At 31.2% G+C, this 24,077-nt stretch overlaps 2 protein-coding genes and 1 long non-coding RNA gene across 3 annotated transcripts in view; 2 read left to right on the forward strand and 1 right to left on the reverse strand.

Moving 5' to 3' along the window:
* LOC130444615 (uncharacterized) overlaps positions 1-6,205 on the forward strand; it is a 33,714-nt gene extending 27,509 nt beyond the window's left edge. Inside the window, exon 2 of the long non-coding RNA XR_008909979.1 lies at positions 3,249-6,205. This is a non-coding gene — a long non-coding RNA (uncharacterized LOC130444615). The remainder of the gene's footprint in view (positions 1-3,248) is intronic.
* A 5,645-nt stretch (positions 6,206-11,850) lies between these two features.
* On the forward strand, positions 11,851-17,974 carry LOC130444617 (inactive hydroxysteroid dehydrogenase-like protein 1). Its single transcript, XM_056779849.1, has 7 exons — positions 11,851-12,027; positions 14,014-14,197; positions 14,701-14,823; positions 14,882-14,992; positions 17,259-17,479; positions 17,526-17,753; positions 17,834-17,974. The coding sequence occupies exons 2-7, from the start codon at positions 14,020-14,022 to the stop codon at positions 17,942-17,944; spliced, it is 972 nt and encodes a 323-aa protein (XP_056635827.1). The 5' UTR covers positions 11,851-12,027; positions 14,014-14,019; the 3' UTR covers positions 17,945-17,974.
* A 546-nt stretch (positions 17,975-18,520) lies between these two features.
* Positions 18,521-24,077, reverse strand: part of LOC130444618 (diuretic hormone class 2) — a 57,458-nt gene continuing 51,901 nt past the window's right edge. Inside the window, exons 2-4 of the mRNA XM_056779850.1 lie at positions 21,392-21,499; positions 20,333-20,449; positions 18,521-19,035 (exon numbers count right to left, since the gene is read on the reverse strand). Of these exons, the coding sequence (XP_056635828.1) occupies positions 18,900-19,035; positions 20,333-20,449; positions 21,392-21,495 (357 nt within the window). The 5' untranslated portion in view covers positions 21,496-21,499 and the 3' untranslated portion in view covers positions 18,521-18,899. The remainder of the gene's footprint in view (positions 19,036-20,332; positions 20,450-21,391; positions 21,500-24,077) is intronic.

Below are 24,077 nucleotides of genomic sequence, written 5' to 3' on the forward strand. Positions count from 1 at the left end.
GTTTCAGGCTTACAAAAACTAGAAAAATCACCTTTTGGTTATATCTTTGAAGGAAAAGATTTAAACTTCAGTCCTGAAGCTGTAGCCAGCTACTGGTTGAGAAAACTGCTTACAGCTCTTCGATTTAGTAGATTTTGATGAAACCTTCGAGTACGAGACCTGAAGAAACCTTTAGCCTACTGCTGACAGGAGTTTTGACTCCTTTGGACTCCAGAATGTCCTAGTCTACTTCCAGGTTTGTTTGGAATCCACATTTTGGAACGTTTCAGGTTTACAGAAACTAGAAAAATCACCTTTTGGTTATATCTTAAAGGAAAAGATTTAAACTTTAGTCCTGAAGCTGTAGCCAGCTACTGGTTGAGAAAACTGCTTTCAGCTCTTCGATTTAGTAGATTTTGATGAAACCTTCGAGTACGAGACCTGAAGAAACCTTTAGCCTACTGCTGACAGGAGTTTTGACTCCTTTGGACTCCAGAATGTCCTAGTCTACTTCCAGGTGTGTTTGGAATCCACATTTTGGAACGTTTCAGGCTTACAAAAACTAGAAAAATCACCTTTTGGTTATATCTTTGAAGGAAAAGATTTAAACTTTAGTCCTGAAGCTGTAGCCAGCTACTGGTTGAGAAAACTGCTTTCAGCTCTTCGATTTAGTAGATTTTGATAAAACTTTCGAGTACGACACTGAAGAAACCTTTAGCCTACTGCTGACAGGAGTTTTGACTCCTTTGGACTCCAGAATGTCTACGTCTACTTCCAGGTGTGTTTGGAATCCACATTTTGGAACGTTTCAGGTTTACAGAAACTAGAAAAATCACCTTTTGGTTATATCTTTGAAGGAAAAGACTTAAACTTCAGTTCTGAAGCTGTAGGCAGGTTACTGGTTTGAGAAAACTGTCTTCAGCTCCTCGATTTAGTAGATTTTGATGAAACCTTCGAGTACGAGACCTGAAGAAACCTTTAGCCTACTGCTGACAGGCGTTTTGACTCCTTTGGACTCCAGAATGTCTACGTCTACTTCCAGGTGTGTTTGGAATCCACATTTTGGAACGTTTCAGGTTTACAGAAACTAGAAAAATCACCTTTTGGTTATATCTTTGAAGGAAAAGACTTAAACTTCAGTTCTGAAGCTGTAGGCAGGTTACTGGTTTGAGAAAACTGTCTTCAGCTCCTCGATTTAGTAGATTTTGATGAAACCTTCGAGTACGAGACCTGAAGAAACCTTTAGCCTACTGCTGACAGGCGTTTTGACTCCTTTGGACTCCAGAATCTCTACGTCTACTTCCAGGTGTGTTTGGAATCCACATTTTGGAACGTTTCAGGTTTACAGAAACTAGAAAAATCACCTTTTGGTTATATCTTTGAAGGAAAAGACTTAAACTTCAGTTCTGAAGCTGTAGGCAGGTTACTGGTTTGAGAAAACTGTCTTCAGCTCTTCGATTTAGTACATTTTGATAAAACCTTCGAGTACGACACTGGAGAAACCTTTAGCCTACTGCTGACAGGAGTTTTGACTCCTTTGGACTCCAGAATGTCCTAGTCTACTTCCAGGTGTGTTTGGAATCCACATTTTGGAACATTTCAGGCTTACAAAAACTAGAAAAATCACCTTTTGGTCATATCTTTGAAGGAAAAGATTTAAACTTCAGTCCTGAAGCTGTAGCCAGCTACTGGTTGAGAAAACTGCTTTCAGCTCTTCGATTTAGTAGATTTTGATAAAACTTTCGAGTACGACACTGAAGAAACCTTTAGCCTACTGCTGACAGGAGTTTTGACTCCTTTGGACTCCAGAATGTCCTAGTCTACTTCTAGGTGTGTTTGGAATCCACATTTTGGAACGTTTCAGGCTTACAAAAACTAGAAAAATCACCTTTTGGTTATATCTTTGAAGGAAAAGATTTAAACTTTAGTCCTGAAGCTGTAGCCAGCTACTGGTTGAGAAAACTGCTTTCAGCTCTTCGATTTAGTAGATTTTGATAAAACTTTCGAGTACGACACTGAAGAAACCTTTAGCCTACTGCTGACAGGAGTTTTGACTCCTTTGGACTCCAGAATGTCCTAGTCTACTTCTAGGTGTGTTTGGAATCCACATTTTGGAACGTTTCAGGCTTACAAAAACTAGAAAAATCACCTTTTGGTTATATCTTTGAAGGAAAAGATTTAAACTTTAGTCCTGAAGCTGTAGCCAGCTACTGGTTGAGAAAACTGCTTTCAGCTCTTCGATTTAGTAGATTTTGATAAAACTTTCGAGTACGACACTGAAGAAACCTTTAGCCTACTGCTGACAGGAGTTTTGACTCCTTTGGACTCCAGAATGTCCTAGTCTACTTCTAGGTGTGTTTGGAATCCACATTTTGGAACGTTTCAGGTTTACAAAAACTAGAAAAATCACCTTTTGGTTATATCTTTGAAGGAAAAGATTTAAACTTTAGTCCTGAAGCTGTAGCCAGCTACTGGTTGAGAAAACTGCTTTCAGCTCTTCGATTTAGTAGATTTTGATAAAACTTTCGAGTACGACACTGAAGAAACCTTTAGCCTACTGCTGACAGGAGTTTTGACTCCTTTGGACTCCAGAATGTCCTAGTCTACTTCTAGGTGTGTTTGGAATCCACATTTTGGAACGTTTCAGGCTTACAAAAACTAGAAAAATCACCTTTTGGTTATATCTTTGAAGGAAAAGATTTAAACTTCAGTCCTGAAGCTGTAGCCAGCTACTGGTTGAGAAAAAACTGCTTTCAGCTCTTCGATTTAGTAGATTTTGATGAAACCTTCGAGTACGAGACCTGAAGAAACCTGTAGCCTACTGCTGACAGTAGTTTTGACTCCTCTGGACACCAGAATGTCTTCGTTTCTTTTAGTTGCGTTTCGAATCCGTATTTTACATCTTTCGAGGTGCAAAAAATATTTAATTGTATCTTTGAAAAAGCATGATTTTAATTTTAGTTTCAAAATTGGTATAACAACATAAAAAAGTTAGTTTGATGATATAAATTAATTATAAATTAAAACTAGAATTTTCATAGTGTAGCGGCAGATAAACGTTGATGTCACCTAACGTATGTGTCTTTTAATTATAATAGAATTATTTATAGAAGAGCTAAAAATATTCTACAAGCTGCCTCTATCACTTTCCATAGGTCAAGACAAACGGAAAACCTCCGATCGCGTCAAATTATCAAACTCGAAAATAAACAAAATTACCCATAAAAATTCAAAAGCACATAACTCAATGTTTAAATTTGTTGTTGCAGTTACCACAAAGAAACAACTACATCAAACCGGTCCGGTTCCCACCGGGATATCTGCGTCTTAAGACCTGGAGAAACACGTATCCCTCGTGCGAGGAGATGGACCTCTGATCAAGGTTATCCCTGGACCGGTTCGAAGTTAATTCGTCCAAAACTTCCCCAAGTTAATCTATTGTGTCAAGAAGAACTTGGGGTTGATACGGCGACACCGCTTCTCCATGATTTCCGACCCGGAGGCGTCCCGTTCTTTTTGTATAATATGTATATATGGACAGTTTAAATAGTAGATATTAAGATGGAAAACAGAAGGGTGGGCTACCGGGTCTCTAGATGATATTTGGGGCTTTTTTATTGCTTTACTAATATCCAAAATGCGATTTGATTTGATTTTTTTTTCTTTTCAACCCTCTGATGATAGTTTTTAGATATGTATTAAAACATAGAAAAGTTATTTTCGATATTGAATATACGTACCTTACAATTAAATACGTCGAAATACAGGGTGGTTTATAAATAAAACGAAAAACTGGTTTAGAAATTTCGAAAATTGAACGAATTTGCTAAATTTAAATTTTTTTGACGACTTTCTCTAGACAGAGATTGCATTGATCATAAAAATCGATTATGTAACCTCGATAAGTTTTAATTTTATTATGAAACGCAAACTTTATCGAAAGAGGTGAAATTTGAACCGGCTCGAAGGACCAATACTCGAATTGGTACCCGTTTTACGCGATTACCTTCATTTTTGGATCGAATTTTTTTTTCAATCATCCTGTAGATGCCTTGTTGAAAATATACGTAACAAAATAAATGGGAAAATCGTAAAGAAATCCGTCGTTTAGGGATCAGTAAGGTACAGCTTCAACTGGTCAACAGAAAAAATCCAGCCAATTATTATAGAAACTGCATCGAGAATTAAATTAGACATAGAATATTTATATAGAGAGATTCCATTGTAGGCCTAAATACGTTTAACAAAAAAAAATTTTGATCACACATCCATCAAAATAATAAGGAATTGATTCGAAAAGACGTAGACATCGCTGGTCGGCCTTGGGACGTTTCAAAATGCATGTGGGTCGAGTAAATTGATAATTACATTCACCCAAATCAATGTCATCCATATTTTTAAACAAAAAATCATTAATGTGGCCATTTTTTAACAAAATTCGTATGATAATCTCGTGGTTTTCATTTCTCCAACAGCTCAATCATATACGACTAAAACCCTGGATCTTTGAGGTAAATTTTGCTCGTAGTGGACGATAGAGCCTCAATTCCTGACGAAAAAACTAATGAAAATCATTAATGTGGCCATTTTTAATCACCCAATCAACCCACGCATATTATAATCTGGTGGATTTGATTTCTCCAACAGCTCAATCATATACGATTAAAACCCTGGATCTTTGAGGTAAATTTTGCTCGTAGTGGACGATAGAGCCTCAATTCCTGACGAAAAAACTAATGAAAATCATTAATGTGGCCATTTTTAATCACCCAATCAACCCACGCATATTATAATCTGGTGGATTTGATTTCTCCAACAGCTCAATCATATACGACTAAAACCCTGGATCTTTGAGGTAAATTTTGCTCGTAGTGGACGATAGAGCCTCAATTCCTGACGAAAAAACTAATGAAAATCATTAATGTGGCCATTTTTAATCACCCAATCAACCCACGCATATTATAATCTGGTGGATTTGATTTCTCCAACAGCTCAATCATATACGATTAAAACCCTGGATCTTTGAGGTAAATTTTGCTCGTAGTGGACGATAGAGCCTCAATTCCTGACGAAAAAACTAATGAAAATCATTAATGTGGCCATTTTTAATCACCCAATCAACCCACGCATATTATAATCTGGTGGATTTGATTTCTCCAACAGCTCAATCATATACGACTAAAACCCTGGATCTTTGAGGTAAATTTTGCTCGTAGTGGACGATAGAGCCTCAATTCCTGACGAAAAAACTAATGAAAATCATTAATGTGGCCATTTTTAATCACCCAATCAACCCACGCATATTATAATCTGGTGGATTTGATTTCTCCAACAGCTCAATCATATACGATTAAAACCCTGGATCTTTGAGGTAAATTTTGCTCGTAGTGGACGATAGAGCCTCAATTCCTGACGAAAAAACTAATGAAAATCATTAATGTGGCCATTTTTAATCACCCAATCAACCCACGCATATTATAATCTGGTGGATTTGATTTCTCCAACAGCTCAATCATATACGATTAAAACCCTGGATCTTTGAGGTAAATTTTGCTCCTAGTGGACGATAGAGCCTCAATTCCTGACGAAAAAACTAATGAAAATCATTAATGTGGCCATTTTTAATCACCCAATCAACCCACGCATATTATAATCTGGTGGATTTGATTTCTCCAACAGCTCAATCATATACGATTAAAACCCTGGATCTTTGAGGCAAATTTTGCTCGTAGTGGGCATTAGAGCCTCAATTCCTGACGAAAAAACTAATAAAAATAATTAATGTGGCCATTTTTAATCACCCAATCAACCCACGCATATTATAATCTGGTGGATTTGATTTCTCCAACAGCTCAATCATATACGATTAAAACCCTGGATCTTTGAGGTAAATTTTGCTCCTAGTGGACGATAGAGCCTCAATTCATGGTTCAGATCAACAATTATTGTTTGTTGGTGTGTGATTAATTAGTACGAACATTTCGGCTAGTGAAATCTAAGGATTAGCTATTTAGCTAGAATTTTTTCCCTCTATACAAGGGATTCTCAGTATTTATTCACTAGTGTATAGTGGCCTTGATGAAGTTTATACCCATGCCTATATTATTATATTTGTAATCAAAATTTGCAGTTACATACATATAAGGTACGTTGTTTGTTTCAAAATGGAAACCTTTGTACAATGTATTTAATCGATATTATTGGGAATAAAACGTTTTGAAACTAATTTAGTTGTTTGATTTCTATAAATATAGAGTAACATAACAAATTACCCCCAAATTAGTGGAAATTAGAGCCAGCAATTATGAGATATAGGGACTCAAAGTTAACTTGAACATTCAATTCTTGACAACTTTATAACCCAACAACTTTCCTAATACTTCCAAAAGTATCAAACGTATGAACTTGTGATAAATGTCACTTGTTTTGCAATGAGTTTTCTTTAGAAAAGTGAAAATTAGACCTTGCTACTCCCATTAGTTTCTAAGATACAGGGAGTCAAAGTTAACTTGAACATTCAATTCTTGACAACTTTATAACCCAACAACTTTCCTAATACTTCCAAAAGTATCAAACGTATGAACTTGTGATAAATGTCACTTAATTTGCAATGAGTTTTCTTTAGAAAAATGAAAATTAGACCTAATTACTCCCATTAGTTTCTAAGATACAGGGAGTTAAAGTTAACTTGAACATTCAAATCTTGACAACTTTATAACCCAACAACTTTCCTAATATTTCCCAAAGTATCAAACGTATGAACTTGTGATAAATGTCACTTGATTAGCAATAAGTTTTCTTTGGAAAAGTGAAAATTACAACTTGCTGCTCCCAACAGTTTCTAAGATACAGGGAGTCAAAGTTATCTTGAACATTCAAATCTTGACAACTTTACAACCCAACAACTTTCCTAATACTTCCCAAAGTATCGAACGTATGAACTTGTTACAAATGTCACTTGTTTTGCAATGAGTTTTCTTTAGAAAAGTGAAAATTAGACCTTGCTACTCCCATTAGTTTCTAAGATACAGGGAGTCAAAGTTAACTTGAACATTCAAATCTTGACAACTTTATAACCCAACAACTTTCCTAATATTTCCCAAAGTATCAAACGTATGAACTTGTGATAAATGTCACTTGATTAGCAATAAGTTTTCTTTGGAAAAGTGAAAATTACAACTTGCTGCTCCCAACAGTTTCTAAGATACAGGGAGTCAAAGTTATCTTGAACATTCAAATCTTGACAACTTTACAACCCAACAACTTTCCTAATACTTCCCAAAGTATCGAACGTATGAACTTGTTACAAATGTCACTTGTTTTGCAATGAGTTTTCTTTAGAAAAGTGAAAATTAGACCTTGCTACTCCCATTAGTTTCTAAGATACAGGGAGTCAAAGTTAACTTGAACATTCAATTCTTGACAACTTTATAACCCAACAACTTTCCTAATATTTCCCAAAGTATCAAACGTATGAACTTGTGATAAATGTCACTTGATTAGCAATAAGTTTTCTTTGGAAAAGTGAAAATTACAACTTGCTACTCCCATTAGTTTCTAAGATACAGGGAGTCAAAGTTAACTTGAACATTCAATTCTTGACAACTTTATAACCCAACAACTTTCCTAATACTTCCAAAAGTATCAAACGTATGAACTTGTGATAAATGTCACTTAATTTGCAATGAGTTTTCTTTAGAAAAATGAAAATTAGACCTTGCTACTCCCATTAGTTTCTAAGATACAGAGAGTTAAATCTAACTAACATATTCAAACTACCAAGACGACATAACCTCATAATTTTGCTTCTATTTCGTAAAGTATCAAACATAGAAAATTGTTAAAAAATGTTCTATATTTACAACGAGTTCCTTCATGAAACATCCAAAATTGAATCTAACTATTGTCGCTAATTTCCGAGATACAGAGAGTCAAAGTTGAGTTACGTATTCAAATTTTGAATAATCAAACATTAAAAGTTGTTTCGTGTTCGAAATGTCATCCTCAAAGATAAATATGAAAAAATTAGGAAGTATTCCAACTAAAATCTTTTAAAACGCGAGGTCTTCACCTGAAGTTTCCACAAGAAAGACTCCCGGTGACATAATAACGAGGAGAAAGAAGTAATTACGTCGGCATATCATAGTGTGCACTTGATCAGAGGGCACATGTGAAAAATCGATGTCTGGTGAAAACCCGCCCTTTCTTGATAATCTTCCGGGTAATAAATATCTGTAATGCGCTCGCATACCCGCTGGCTGTGAATGAGATAGGACTTCGGGGTCTCGGGGGCCATTCCGGACTACACAAACCGATGGGGCGCGTTTCGGGAAACGGGTTGATTTGTCAGTTGTTTTTTTTTGGAAACCAGTACAATAAATATAAAAAAATGTACGTAAACTTGTGGTTAAATCGACTGCGGCGACAAAACGTTTATCAAAATATTTAGAGTACTTAGGAGACTAAAAGCTCTGCTGCAACACCACTTAGTTAATTAGAAGTTATCTCGTTGCTAAAATCCACTAATTACCTTTCGTCGTGTAACTTACGCGGGTGAAAAATTTCGATTTTCGTATTCGTTCCGAAATTTTGATTCTTATTCATACAAATACGATATCGGCGATATATTTAGGAAAGTTTTTGAAAAAATAATTAAATTTTCAATGTAATTTCCTTGTCAATCTGTTATTTAATTGTAAATAAGTAAATATTACATTGGATTAATTTAAAATAATTACTTTGGACATGAAATTGCACTTAAACTTAATATAAAGCTTACAATTACTTATAAAATTTTATTTAGAAAATATTACAAATTATGTTTTATTTGATTGCTAAGGAAACTAAGTTTTGTTTTAAATTTTTTTATAATTAAAAAGTTTTGTATGTACTATCGATCTCAAAAAAAAAACACCAGATATTGATTTAGAGTTTAGTTTTTGAATTTCAGAACAGAATAGAAAAACTTTCAAGAAAATTTTACTGTTGATAATGGAGAGCAGTATCATCTAGAGTAGAATCTAGTTCAACAAATAAATACTAAGTAACGTGGCGTTTTCAGACTTTTTTCAAACAACTACCAACATCTGTAGGTCATGCCAGGTACATTCAAATCTTGACAACGTTATAAACCAACAACTTTCCTCATATTTCTCCAAATATCAAAAATATCAACTTGTTATAAATGTCACTTAATTCGCAATGAGTTTTCTTTAGAAAAGTGAAAATTAGACCTAACTACTCCTATTAGTTTCTAAGATACAGGGAGTCAAAGTTAACTTACACATTCAAAATATTGACAACTTTACAACCCAACAACTTTCCTAATACCTCTCAAAGTATCGAACGTATGAACTTGTTATAAATGTCACTTGTTTTGCAATGACTTTTTCTCAGAAAAGTGAAAATTAGACCTACCTACTCCCATTATTTTCCAAGATACAAGGAGTCAAAGTTAACTTGAACATTCAAATCTTGACAACTTTACAACCCAAAAACTTTCCTAATACTTCCCAAAGTATGAAAAGTATGAACTTGTTATAAATGTCACTTGTTTTGCAATGACTTTTCCTCAGAAAAGTGAAAATTAGACCTAACTACTCCCATTAGTTTCCAAGATACAGGGAGTTAAAGTTAACTTGAACATTCAATTCTTGACAACTTTATAACCCAACAACTTTCCTAATATTTCCCAAAGTATCGAACGTATGAACTTGTTATAAGTGTCACATGATTAGCAATGAGTTTTCTTTAGAAAAATGAAAATTAGACCTAACTACTCCCATTATTTTCCAAGATACAAGGAGTCAAAGTTAACTTGAACATTCAAATCTTGACAACTTTACAACCCAACAACTTTCCTAATACTTCCCAAAGTATCGAACGTATGAACTTGTTATAAGTGTCACTTGATTAGCAATGAGTTTTCTTTAGAAAAGTGAAATTCAGACCTTGCTACTCCCATTAGTTTCTAAGATACAGGGAGTCAAAGTTAACTTGAACATTCAATTCTTGACAACTTTATAACCCAACAACTTTCCTAATATTTCCCAAAGTATCAAACGTATGAACTTGTTACAAATGTCACTTGTTTTGCAATGAGTTTTCTTGGGAAAAGTGAAAATTAGACCTTGCTACTCCCATTAGTTTCTAAGATACAGGGAGTCAAAGTTAACTTGAACATTCAATTCTTGACAACTTTATAACCCAACAACTTTCCTAATACTTCCCAAAGTATCGAACGTATGAACTTGTTATAAGTGTCACTTGATTAGCAATGAGTTTTCTTTAGAAAAATGAAAATTAGACCTAACTACTCCCATTATTTTCCAAGATACAGGGAGTCAAAGTTATCTTGAACATTCAATTCTTGACAACTTTACAACCCAACAACTTTCCTAATACTTCCAAAAGTATCAAACGTATGAACTTGTGATAAATGTCACTTAATTTGCAATGAGTTTTCTTTAGAAAAATGAAAATTAGACCTAACTACTCCCATTATTTTCCAAGATACAGGGAGTCAAAGTTATCTTGAACATTCAATTCTTGACAACTTTACAACCCAACAACTTTCCTAATACTTCCAAAAGTATCGAACGTATGAACTTGTTATAAGTGTCACTTGATTAGCAATGAGTTTTCTTTAGAAAAATGAAAATTAGACCTAACTACTCCCATTATTTTCCAAGATACAGGGAGTCAAAGTTATCTTGAACATTCAATTCTTGACAACTTTACAACCCAACAACTTTCCTAATACTTCCAAAAGTATCGAACGTATGAACTTGTTATAAGTGTCACTTGATTAGCAATGAGTTTTCTTTAGAAAAGTGAAAATTAGACCTAACTACTCCCATTATTTTCCAAGATACAAGGAGTCAAAGTTAACTTGAACATTCAATTCTTGACAACTTTATAACCCAACAACTTTCCTAATACTTCCCAAAGTATCAAAAGTATGAACTTGTTATAAATGTCACTTGTTTTGCAATGACTTTTTCTCAGAAAAGTGAAAATTAGACCTACCTACTCCAATTAGTTTCCAAGATACAGGGAGTTAAAGTTAACTTGAACATTCAATTCTTGACAACTTTATAACCCAACAACTTTCCTAATATTTCCCAAAGTAACAAACGTATGAACTTGTGATAAATGTCACTTGATTAGCAATAAGTTTTCTTTGGAAAAGTGAAAATTACAACTTGCTGCTCCCAACAGTTTCTAAGATATAGGGAGTCAAAGTTATCTTGAACATTCAAATCTTGACAACTTTACAACCCAACAACTTTCCTAATACTTCCCAAAGTATCGAACGTATGAACTTGTTATAAGTGTCACTTGATTAGCAATGAGTTTTCTTTAGAAAAATGAAAATTAGACCTAACTACTCCCATTATTTTCCAAGATACAAGGAGTCAAAGTTAACTTGAACATTCAAATCTTGACAACTTTACAACCCAAAAACTTTCCTAATACTTCCCAAAGTATGAAAAGTATGAACTTGTTATAAATGTCACTTGTTTTGCAATGACTTTTCCTCAGAAAAGTGAAAATTAGACCTAACTACTCCTATTAGTTTCTAAGATACAGGGAGTCAAAGTTAACTTACACATTCAAATCTTCACCATTTTTGAACTGTGAGCCAAAAAATCCGCGACACCAAACAAAATCCCAATGTATCGACATTATTACATCAAAATTTTCGATATTTGTCAAAATTTATTAAGTGATACGTCGAAAAATTTCTACTTTCGCCGCTATCATTTCACTATTCTTGTTTGCTTACTGCCACTACCACAAATATTTACTCAAATCTAATCTCGTCGAAACGACATCGATAAAATATTTCAAAATTCATTCGTTTGTCCGTGATTCTTTTATTTTTTCGCCGATGATAGTGCGGTCGGGTGGAAGGAGGTCAGGTATTGTTCCGCCGGGGTCAAGTTAATATTCAACGAAAAAGATTTGTTGCGTTCCAAATGTCAATCAGTGTTCAATCCGTTCCCCATTGACGAGTTGAAATACTACTAAATTTATCTAATCGAGGTAAGTTTTTATTTTTATTCGCACATATTTAAAAAAAAAACTCTTTTTAGTACATAAAAAAACGAATTTTTTCGATCTTTTTCTAGTTTTTAAATCTACAGGGTGTTTAGATTTAGTATGAATTTATATTGGTGTTGAAACATATGAAAAAATCGATAAAAACAATTTTTCGCGCACTTTTTTATATTTTCCTCGATGACAGCTTCTGTTTTTTTCAAACTATCAAAAGTTACTTCACAAAAAATGTTTCAGCTCCCAAACTATTAGTATGACAGCTGTCAAATTTGTACACGTGTCTTTAAAAGGTTATGTTTTAATACCAGTAGCTCCATCTAGGTTAGTTTTGACAAATTCCACATCCACATTTCGAATTACGTTCCTTAAATTTAGTATAGCAAAAAATCTTGATACCGTCACATTTTATAAAAAAAATTATAAAACAAATCTCAAGATTTCCGTCTTGATATTGATGGTAAACTAATTTGTAAATTCAAATGACTAGTAATTAATTCAAGGCTATCTATCTAACCGAAAAAACGATTATTATGCATTCTTTAATCAATTCAAAAGGAATAGAATTATTTAAATATACGTAGAAACCTTGAATTTTATTATACACCTGATCTGTAACTCTCCAAGAATCATTTAATGTACCCTGTATATCAGTCTTTTAGTATCTATCATTATCGAGTTTCTCTTTTCAGATTTTTGCGGAAATCTGCATTATCGGTAATTTATGAACAAAGATTCACTTCAGAACCTTCGTAATTACAATGGGAAACTTTCTAAATAGATTTTATGAGATTGTTTAACATTTCGCAACCACGTGTGTAACATAAATATATATATTGTCGACTTCTTGGCAATATCGATATCTCTATTTTCTATTTCGTATAATATTTCAATTATAAATTGCATTCAAATAAGATAATTGTTCATTAAAACTAAATTTAATCATACATCAGCAGACGAAATATAATTACTAGTCATAAAATCGAGATTACTTTCATAAAATAATCAACAAATCAAACAAAAAGTGATAAAGATTATTGAAAAACAACTTATAACCATTATAATAAAATAATAAAAATTAAAAATAGTTACGCCATCTTCACGAATAACTATAAACGTTGAAAAATGTATTACAGAAAATAATAATTTAGATTATTACAGTTTCCTGTAATAATTTACATTTAGTGCGAGCTCGCGAAAATATGCCTAAAGTATTCGCGAATTGGGCGACATCTGTTTATTTTCTATCAAACTACTAATTAATCTATTCGGATTAATTGTTATCTTATAAGACTGGGAAGTTATATCTGACGTCTGAAGGTATAAAATTTTATTGGTTTTCTATATAATACTTTATATCCCACTATAAAAACAGCTTCGTCTACTTTTGACTCTAATATATTTCGAATTCAACGCCATCTAGTGACACGTGATTTTCGCCAATACATAACCATTAATTAATGTCGTTACTGCTAAAAAATTTTAAATAAACGTTGTATACAACTTTATAATCGTTTTTTTTTTAATATTGGTCGCTATATTATTGAATAATTCATATCACTAAGACTAGTTTTTTATAAAAAGTTGTCTTTTTCGTATTGAATCTACGACAGGTGGTAAATTTATTACGAAATGTACGTTTACATAACCAAATTAGTTCTAACTTTGTTATAGTTTTATTTTTGACATAAACGTGTATCTAAATGACTTTTATATATTGGATTTATTCAGTTAAATTGAGAATTACGACGTATAGAGATTGGATTTTCTTTTTGTATTCTTGTCAGTTTTGAAATAACGTATTATAGAAACCGTTATTTTGGAACTGACAATAGTTCCGCGCACCTCTATTTTACATATTTGTCTATTTTGAACTAATAACTGTTTTTAATTAATAAAAGGAACTGAAAAACTATAAATTTGAGCATATAGAAGCTGATATTATTGTTGATATATGTTAATATATTGTTTTAGAAAAAAATGTGGAACTTAACACTACCTTATTCAACGCATTTAGCACTAATCGGATTAATGGTGGTTATTTATATCATTTTCGAAGCACTATGGAACTCAATTGTAATAATTATAGCAATTTTAACGCCTTTCTTTAACCCTAATGAAGATACGTCTTTGTTGAAAAAATTCGGACCATGGGCATGTGAGTAAAACCACCCCTCGTCGACGGCTGATATCTTGTTTTTATTTGAACACATAGCGTTCGATAAATAAGCTAAATCGGTATAAATATTGTTTAAAACTAGTTCTTTAATGCTTCATTAACGAATAACTAATAATTGTCACACAATTTCTCGAATTTAGAAAACCATAAAATTTTCTTGGAATCAATTAAATTGAATCGAGAAAGTAGGTCAGATTAGATTGTAATCGTGGGTTTAATATGCAATTTGTTTTGCAAAAGTTGATGTTATTGAAATGCATGCACAATAAACTACTAGAGATGTTGTTAGAAAATACCGCAAATAAGAATAAAAAACAAATAAATTTAACCTACTTAAAATATCAACACGCTTTTTAAGGTATGTTCAAGTTTATTTAATTGTGAAATAACGTTATGCAACCAACAATACCTTCGAGTGAATAACCTCAAATCGACGTAAACTTTATAACGAAATTAAATATTTATTTTTATCAAATTTTAAGTGGTAACAGGATCGACTGATGGAATTGGTAAAGCATACGCTTTCGAACTTGCCAAAAGAGGTATTAATATAGTACTTGTCAGTAGAAATGAAGAAAAATTAAAAAAAACAGCCGAAGAAATCGGTAATATTATTATAATAACAATAAAACGGTTCATAAGATACATAATAACAATTTTTAGAGAACAAACATCTCGTGAAAACGAAAATTATAGTAGCCGATTTTTCACAAGTACAGAAAGCTGTTGATACGGTTAAAGAAAAATTGGGAACATTGAAAATAGATATTTTAGGTAAGTCCTATATACTTTAAACTAGATTTGCTATAGACTGCCATCTACAATCTAGTAGCTACTCTAAATTTAATTTGTAACAAAATTTTATGAATTTCTGTAAAACATTGTAATAAGCTTCTAAAACCAACAAATAGATGTCGAAACTATAATTATTTTATACATTTATAATCATTATTTGAGAAAACTACGTTTAATTGATATTCCGATTATTATAATTGCGATATTTTTTTTATTTGTAGAGTTATTTGTAAATCAATATTAAAATCTTTCAAAACTTACACATATACATATTATAAAGTATTTAGTTCGTTACAGCGTTCTTGTGATATGTATTTTGTAACCAAATTTTAATTTCTAACTTTTATTTATATATTTATTACATCAAAATAGTATTAAACATCTTTTTTTCAAAACACAAAATATTTACATAATAAATAAATAAAGTTTTATTTTAAGTAAGGTTAGTGTACCGCCATCTAGGATCTAATAGCTACGTTAACCTCAATTCGGAACAAAATTTTATGAATTTCTGTAAAACGTTGTAATGAGTTTCTATTACCAACACACAGATGTCGCAACTACAATTATTTTATACATTTATAATCATTATTTGAGAAAACTACGTTTAATTGATATTCCGATTATTTAATAATACGATATTTTTTTTATTTGTAGGGTTATTTGTAAATCAATATTAAAATCTTTCAAAATTTACATATATACATATTATAAAGTATTTAGTTCGTTACAGCGTTCTTGTGATATGTATTTTGTAACCAAATTTTAATTTCTAACTTTTATTTATATATTTATTACATTAAAATAGCATTAAACATCTTTTTTTCAAAACACAAAATATTTACATTATAAATAAATAAAATTTTATTTTAAGTAAGGTTAGTGTATTGCCATCTAGGATCTAATAGCTACGTTAACCTCAATTTGGAACAAAATTTTATGAATTTCTGTAAAACGTTGTAATGAGTTTCTATTACCAACACACAGATGTCGCAACTACAATTATTTTATACATTTATAATCATTATTTGAGAAAACTATGTTTAATTGATATTCCGATTATTTAATAATACGATATTTTTTTATTTGTAGGGTTATTTGTAAATCAATATTAAAATCTTTCAACACTTACACATATACATATTATAAAGTATTTAGTTCGTTACAGCGTTCTTGTGATATGTATTTTGTAACCAAATTTTAATTTCTAACTTTTATTTATATATTTATTACATTAAAATAGCATTAAACATGTTTTTTTCATAACACAAAATATTTACATAATAAATAAAGTTTTATTTTAAGTAAGGTTAGTGTACCGCCATCTAGGATCTAATAGCTACGTTAACCTCAATTCGGATTAAAATTTTATGAATTTCTGTAAAACGTTGTAATGAGTTTCTATTACCAACACACAGATGTCGCAACTACAATTATTTTATACATTTATAATCATTATTTGAGAAAACTACGTTTAATTGATATTCCGATTATTATAATTGCGATATTTTTTTTATTTGTAGAGTTATTTGTAAATCAATATTAAAATCTTTCAACACTTACACATATACATTTTGTATTTAGTTTCTTACAGCGTTCTTGTGATGTTTTGTAATAAAATTTCGATTTCTATCTATTATTTAAATATTTATAACAATAGAATAGCATTAAACATCATTTTTTCATAACACAAAATATTTACATTATAAATAAATAAAGTTTTATTTTAAGTAAGGTTAGTGTACCGCCATCTAGCATCTAATAGCTACGTTAACCTCAATTTTAAGCAAAATTTTATGAATTTCTGTAAAGCCTTGTAAAGAGATCTCATTACCGACTGACAGATGTCTAAACTACAACTATTTTATACATTTATAATCATTATTTGAGAAAACTACGTTTAATTGATATTCCGATTATTTAATAATACGATATTTTTTTTATTTGCAGAGTTATTTGTAAATCAATATTAAAATCTTTCAAAATTTACACATATACATTTTGTATTTAGTTCCTTACAGCGTTCTTGTGATGTTTTGTAATAAAATTTCGATTTCTATCTATTATTTAAATATTTATAACATTAGAATAGCATTAAACATCATTTTTTCATAACACAAAATATTTACATTATAAATAAATAAAGTTTTATTTTAAGTAAGGTTAGTACACCGCCATCTAGTACGTAATAGCTGAACTAATATGACAACTACTGGTATCTTTAATTTTGAATATTTATTTTCAGTAAATAACGTCGGTAAAAATTACGATTATCCATTGTATTTAACAGAAATTCCAGAAAATCTTATCGTGGATATAATAAATATAAATACCGGCGCGGTGACTTTGATGTGCCGCGCATTTATTGAAGATATGAAAAAGAGAGGTAAAGGAGCTATAGTGAACGTGTCCTCGGGATCAGAACTTCATCCTTTACCTCTGATGAACGTATACGCAGCCACGAAGGTATATTTTCATTTGAAATAGATAAATTCTCATAAGTTTGTTTTAGGCTTATGTTAAAAGTTTCACGGCGGGTTTGAGATACGAATACAGAAATTCTGGTGTCACTATTCAACATCTCGCGCCATTTTTCGTTAATACCAATATGAGCGCGTTCGTTCCTATGTTTCAAAGAAACAATTTCATTGTACCGAACGCGGAGAATTATGCGAAATTCGCCGTTATGACATTAGGAAAGCTTACGGATACGTCCGGTTTTTGGTCGCACGGTATACAGGTAATTTTAAAATTATTCATCGCTATATTTTATTTTTATTTGGATTCAAATCAATATTTTTCATATTTTTGTGATTTCAGAGATTTATTGTTAAAATGTGTCCCACTTGGATTGCAATTCGTGGAGGAGCTAATTTGAATAAGATATTTAGGAGGGATTATATCAACTCCAGAAAAAAATTTGATGAATAAAAATTTATTTAATTATATATTGAACTATTATCAACGTTTTTTTTTTATTCAATATAAACCCTTCCAATAAAATCCTTTACTGAATTCTTATTATGCTACCGTACCGCCATCTAGCACATAATAGCTGCGTTAATCTGTATTTAGTATTAAATTTTAATGAATTTACTAAAGTTATAACTACTAAATTCTAGTTTTCTCAATAATATTCATTTCTCTTTTATATTTTAAGAAAATTAATCATAAATTAGTACAAAATATAAATTTTCCAGAATATTGGTGAAGCGCCATCTACAATATAGTAGCTGAAGTTTAATAGTTGAAACATCTCGTTTCACTGAATGACTGTACGAGCTTAGATTTTTATATAAGAGATGTCGTTAGAATAAAGTCTAATATCCAACTAACAAAATAATTTGTATTTTTAATTATACGAGGGTACTTTGATGAAAAAAAAAATGATATCAACTGTTTTTCACAAAATTATCAAAGGTTAAGTAAAAAAAAATCATTAGACGGAGTGTCTATGAAAAAAAAAAGATAAAAGGTTAGGAAAATAGATAAATAATAGCATCCATCACTGATTTGAGTAATGTATTTATTGATAAAACTGACATTCAATTTCCGACAACTATTTTAAATATAATATTCATTTATTAATAAACAATAAGAATTGAAAAATACTAATAAGATGAATTTTTTTCCAACTACCCCGGTAGTATATCATTTTTACGCTTTTCCCATACCTACCTAACCTCAATTTTACAAAAAAAAAAATTAAACTTATCCAGAATCCTAAAAGGAAAATACCAGATTTATTATTTTTTTTTTCGAACACCTTCTTTACACATATTTTTGTACGTCTCCACGAATTTATGCGGGGATGAGAAGAATCTAACCTATAAAAATTGAACGGAGAAAAAAAAATGGGGAATTTTCACGTCGTTTTCGTTCTGATTTAAACTCCGTCTTCACTGCGTCGTTTACGACCTGGACCGCCGGCGAAATTTGCGGCCGCTAACCCCATCAGATGTTTCGCAGCCTGGGAACCTGAGAAACCGCGTCCCAAGCCTAAATCCAAACCGCGTTTCGAGCTGAAACAGGCCGCAGAGTATTAGATTTGAATAAACTACAATTTCTATTACATATGAATTCCTCGTATATAGTGATTAAATCGAAAATTTTATTTTCGCATAATTTCCTGTGATAAACTTTTTCACCGCACCCTGTATAACAATTTGTATCTATAGAATTAAAATTATATAGCGACAACGTCACTTCCCCTAATACGAAAAAATCGACCTTATTATGACCTTGCTCTTCATTTTGATTACAACTGTATTCTAATCAACAGATTCTTTTCAATTGACAATTACAGTAAATAACAGTAATTAAAAATATTCGATATACATATTCATTAAATCAATTATAATGAATCACTAGATTTACATTCAATTAAAATGTTTGTTTATATTAACCTCAAACGATTGACATAAAGTCCGCCATATTGGTAACCGGAAGTAGGTATTGCCTATTATCATAATGTCAAACAAAACTGCAAATTTATTATTCAAAATCTTTATTAATATATTTTGAAAAAAAAAAAATAATTACGTATATCACAATAATTATTTATATATCTATATATATATTTTAACCAATTGTGTTGAAAAGACGTAATCGGTTTTCCACCATACCAGGTTGAGCTCTATCTGTACCGAAATCTGCCGCTATTCTTTTCCTTTCGTGTTCAAAATCACTTCTAAACGGTTTACCCGAACGTTTAATTTCCATTCTACAAATTATTATAAAGAAATAAATACGGAAATTATTACTCGTACTATATACATATATTTACAACTTAAATAATAAACATTTACAAACCGTTTTATACACTTTTATACAAAACACACAACACTAAACAATTCGTTTTCCAAGCCGAAATTACTGAAAAATTAAATAAATTAATATACAAGATTTGTACAATATTATTATCAAATAATATAAATTGTTAAATTATGTACACCGTAACGCCATCTAAAGTCTCGTAATTATATTAAATACAATTTCTGTATTATTGTTGATCGAGTTTCCACTTTTGGTTAATAGATGTCACTCACGTGTAATTTATTTTAAGTAAATCGAGATTGAATGTTTACTTTTCTTAAATTACTATCTATTGATAGATTTTTAATCTACTACGAGAAGGGAACGCGAGAAAATATCTCATTTAATTTCAAATTAAATTTTTTATTCCAATCAGTGCCGGTACCGAATTTGTATACGATAAATTCATACAAAAAATGCAGAAACAATGTTGTTGTTTATATATTTAATAACAATACAAATATATACATTTTATTGAAACTGTTCATAATTATATTTACTTACTTTTCCATTTCTTCATCGTTGATCAAAGCCTGCCTCAATCTGGATATAGTTTGCATCAAATATTTAGGATTTTGTCTCTCTAAGTAAATCGGTGAATAAAATCCTGGATAACTGTAACTAAAATTAAAGTATGAGCTCATAATAAACGGAGCGAATGATTATTACGTAGTTTTTTATAGTTATTAACTTGATTTTTATTAAATGGGTACTGTGCCATCTATGATGTAGTAGCTGAACTAATAGGTAAAGAAAATCTCAGTTGATATATACTTTTACTCGATAGATGTCGCTTAGAAAATTGAAAATGACAATACTCTATATTGTTTTTAATTTAATAAGTTTTATAATTTAGTAATTTTGATATTAAATTATTCGAAATAGTAGATGATTTTATTACTTTTAGAATTTGAATAATGAAAAAGGATTAGTTTGCTTTGAGATTTTCACTGACAAAATAAACAAACAGTATCACGTGATAGTATGTACAGCGTTAATATTTTCGTTGATTTTGTCGAAAATTAATCACACACTAGAAGCAATTTGAAATTCTCTAGAACAACAACAAAATTGCTTCGAACATTCCACGGTAAATTTGGTAGTAGGTAGTAGTTAATAAAAGGTAAATATTTGCAATTGATTGCAATGGAGAAAACATATACAAGGTTGATTTAAAATAACAGAATATTTTAAAATTTACGTTGTATCTATTGTACATAACCTCAAAAGCAAAATATATCGAACTAAAGTTGATGAAACGTAACAGACAGGTCAAATACGAGGGAAGGTCATAAAATAAAGAGAATTTAAAAAAGGAAAACGTATTTAATTGAGTTTTTTTCACAAAATATTCATTATTATCAATATATTTGTATGTATAGGTATTTGTTATTGTTCATATTTAATATTCTAATGAAAAAATTGTTATCCACCGCTAAATCAGTGTAATTGTGGTTCAGTGTAAATAAAATCACTGCAAACGAACATAACAAGGTACATAATTATGACAGATGATTAGTGGCGCTATCTAACGTTACTCGAAAGAAATTAAATATAAATTACCTTTCCTGTTGTGCATTCGTTGTAGTTGTTTTTAGAACAACGATGCCTGCTATGATAATTAGGAATAATAATCCGCTAGAACCACCGAATCCAGATCCCTTCATTATCCTGAAAAACGTAAAATCTCTCATATACATAAAACGCCAATTAACTCTATGTAATTATCGTCTGTAATATTGACACGACGTAAATACATAGAATTAATATTAAACATAGACGGAATGAAACGCCGATATAACTATCTCTCTCTATATATAATCTGATTGGATCGTAGTTTTTGTTTTTATTATCGATTAGAGAAAGATAGAGAAAGATAAATCATTTTCTAATAGTATTTTTAATGTTAACTCTATGCGTAGATGACTTGTGCTTTATTTGTCACGAAGACATGAATTAATTATAACTAGAGGGAGTTCAAGATGCTAAATTGGGATTAATACGAGCGTCAGAAGGTCCTATTAGATTTTAAAGTTTAAATATACGAGGTTGGTGTCAGAAATTATGGGAAAACGTTGAAATAAGTTCGGCTATGATTTTGCATGGTTGTTTGGAGCCGTTTTTACCTTCTTTTGAGCTAGTTCGCTCTTTTTAATTCATTGTTTCCACATTCATTCATTGTTTTAATTCATTGTAGTTCACGCACTTCTAGTCGACGATTATCGTCACCTCATTTGGTCGACCGATGCATTGTTGGACTCCGTAGATCGTACAGTCTCGTTTAAACGCTGCTACCCAACATTTTACTGTTAATAATGAAGAAGAAGTCCTACTCAGAGTAGAATCTAGTTCAATTTTCATATTATTTAGGCTAAAACCTTTCAAATATAACTGCCAAGCAAATATTTAACAACTTTGAGTCTTCAAATTAGAAAAACACATACATATAGTAGCTACAACGGTATTTAGGTGAAGCTAGATACTTTTAGGAGTATCTTCGTGATTATAAAACATTTTAAGACCATCCAGTGGATTTTCTTCAACATTTTTGGAGTAATAACTTGATTGATCACTGTGTTGTTGGACTCCGTAGATCGTACAGTCTCGTTTAAACGCTGCTATCCAACATTTTACTATTGATAATGAAGAATAAGTCCTACTCAGAGTAGAATCTAGTTCAGTTTTCGTATTATTTAGGCTAAAACCTTTCAAATAAAACTACCAAGCAAATATTTAACAGATTTGAGTCTTCAAATTAGAAAAACACATACATATAGTAGCTACCACGGTATTTAGGTGAAGCTAGATACTTTTAGGAGTATCTTCGTGATTATAAAACATTTTAAGACCATCCAGTGGATTTTCTTCAACATTTTTGGAGTAATAACTTGATTGATCACTGTGTTGTTGGACTCCGTAGATCGTACAGTCTCGTTTAAACGCTGCTATCCAACATTTTACTATTGATAATGAAGAATAAGTCCTACTCAGAGTAGAATCTAGTTCAGTTTTCGTATTATTTAGGCTAAAACCTTTCAAATAAAACTACCAAGCAAATATTTAACAGATTTGAGTCTTCAAATTAGAAAAACACATACATATAGTAGCTACCACGGTATTTAGGTGAAGCTAGATACTTTTAGGAGTATCTTCGTGATTATAAAACATTTTAAGACCATCCAGTGGATTTTCTTCAACATTTTTGGAGTAATAACTTGATTGATCACTGTGTTGTTGGACTCCGTAGATCGTACAGTCTCGTTTAAACGCTGCTATCCAACATTTTACTATTGATAATGAAGAATAAGTCCTACTCAGAGTAGAATCTAGTTCAGTTTTCGTATTATTTAGGCTAAAACCTTTCAAATAAAACTACCAAGCAAATATTTAACAGCTTTGAGTCTTCAAATTAGAAAAACACATACATATAGTAGCTACAACGGTATTTAGGTGAAGCTAGATACTTTTAGGAGTATCTTCGTGATTATAAAACATTTTAAGACCATCCAGTGGATTTTCTTCAACATTTTTGGAGTAATAACTTGATTGATCACTGTGTTGTTGGACTCCGTAGATCGTACAGTCTCGTTTAAACGCTGCTATCCAACATTTTACCGTTGATAATGAAGAAGAAGTCCCACCCAGAGTAGAATCTAGTTCAGTTTTCGTATTATTTAGGCTAAAACCTTTCAAATAAAACTGCCAAGCAAATATTTAACAACTTTGAGTCTTCAAATTAGAAAAACACATACATATAGTAGCTACAACGGTATTTAGGTGAAGCTAGATACTTTTAGGAGTATCTTCGTGATTATAAAACATTTTAAGACCATCCAGTGGATTTTCTTCAACATTTTTGGAGTAATAACTTGATTGATCACTGTGTTGTTGGACTCCGTAGATCGTACAGTCTCGTTTAAACGCTGCTATCCAACATTTTACTATTGATAATGAAGAATAAGTCCTACTCAGAGTAGAATCTAGTTCAGTTTTCGTATTATTTAGGCTAAAACCTTTCAAATAAAACTACCAAGCAAATATTTAACAGCTTTGAGTCTTCAAATTAGAAAAACACATACATATAGTAGCTACAACGGTATTTAGGTGAAGCTAGATACTTTTAGGAGTATCTTCGTGATTATAAAACATTTTAAGACCATCCAGTGGATTTTCTTCAACATTTTTGGAGTAATAACTTGATTGATCACTGTGTTGTTGGACTCCGTAGATCGTACAGTCTCGTTTAAAC

The sequence above is a fragment of the Diorhabda sublineata genome, chromosome 5, assembly GCF_026230105.1.
Source record: "Diorhabda sublineata isolate icDioSubl1.1 chromosome 5, icDioSubl1.1, whole genome shotgun sequence".
In the NCBI taxonomy this organism is placed as follows: Eukaryota; Metazoa; Arthropoda; class Insecta; order Coleoptera; family Chrysomelidae; genus Diorhabda; species Diorhabda sublineata.

Coding starts and splice junctions, on each gene's coding strand:
- LOC130444617 (XM_056779849.1), top strand. CDS start 14,020: ATGTGGAACTTAACACTACCTTATTCAACGCATTTAGCACTAATCGGA. Junction 14,993..17,258: donor ATTGAAAATAGATATTTTAG/GTAAGTCCTATA, acceptor ATTTATTTTCAG/TAAATAACGTCGGTAAAAAT. Junction 17,754..17,833: donor TTTGGTCGCACGGTATACAG/GTAATTTTAAAA, acceptor TTGTGATTTCAG/AGATTTATTGTTAAAATGTG.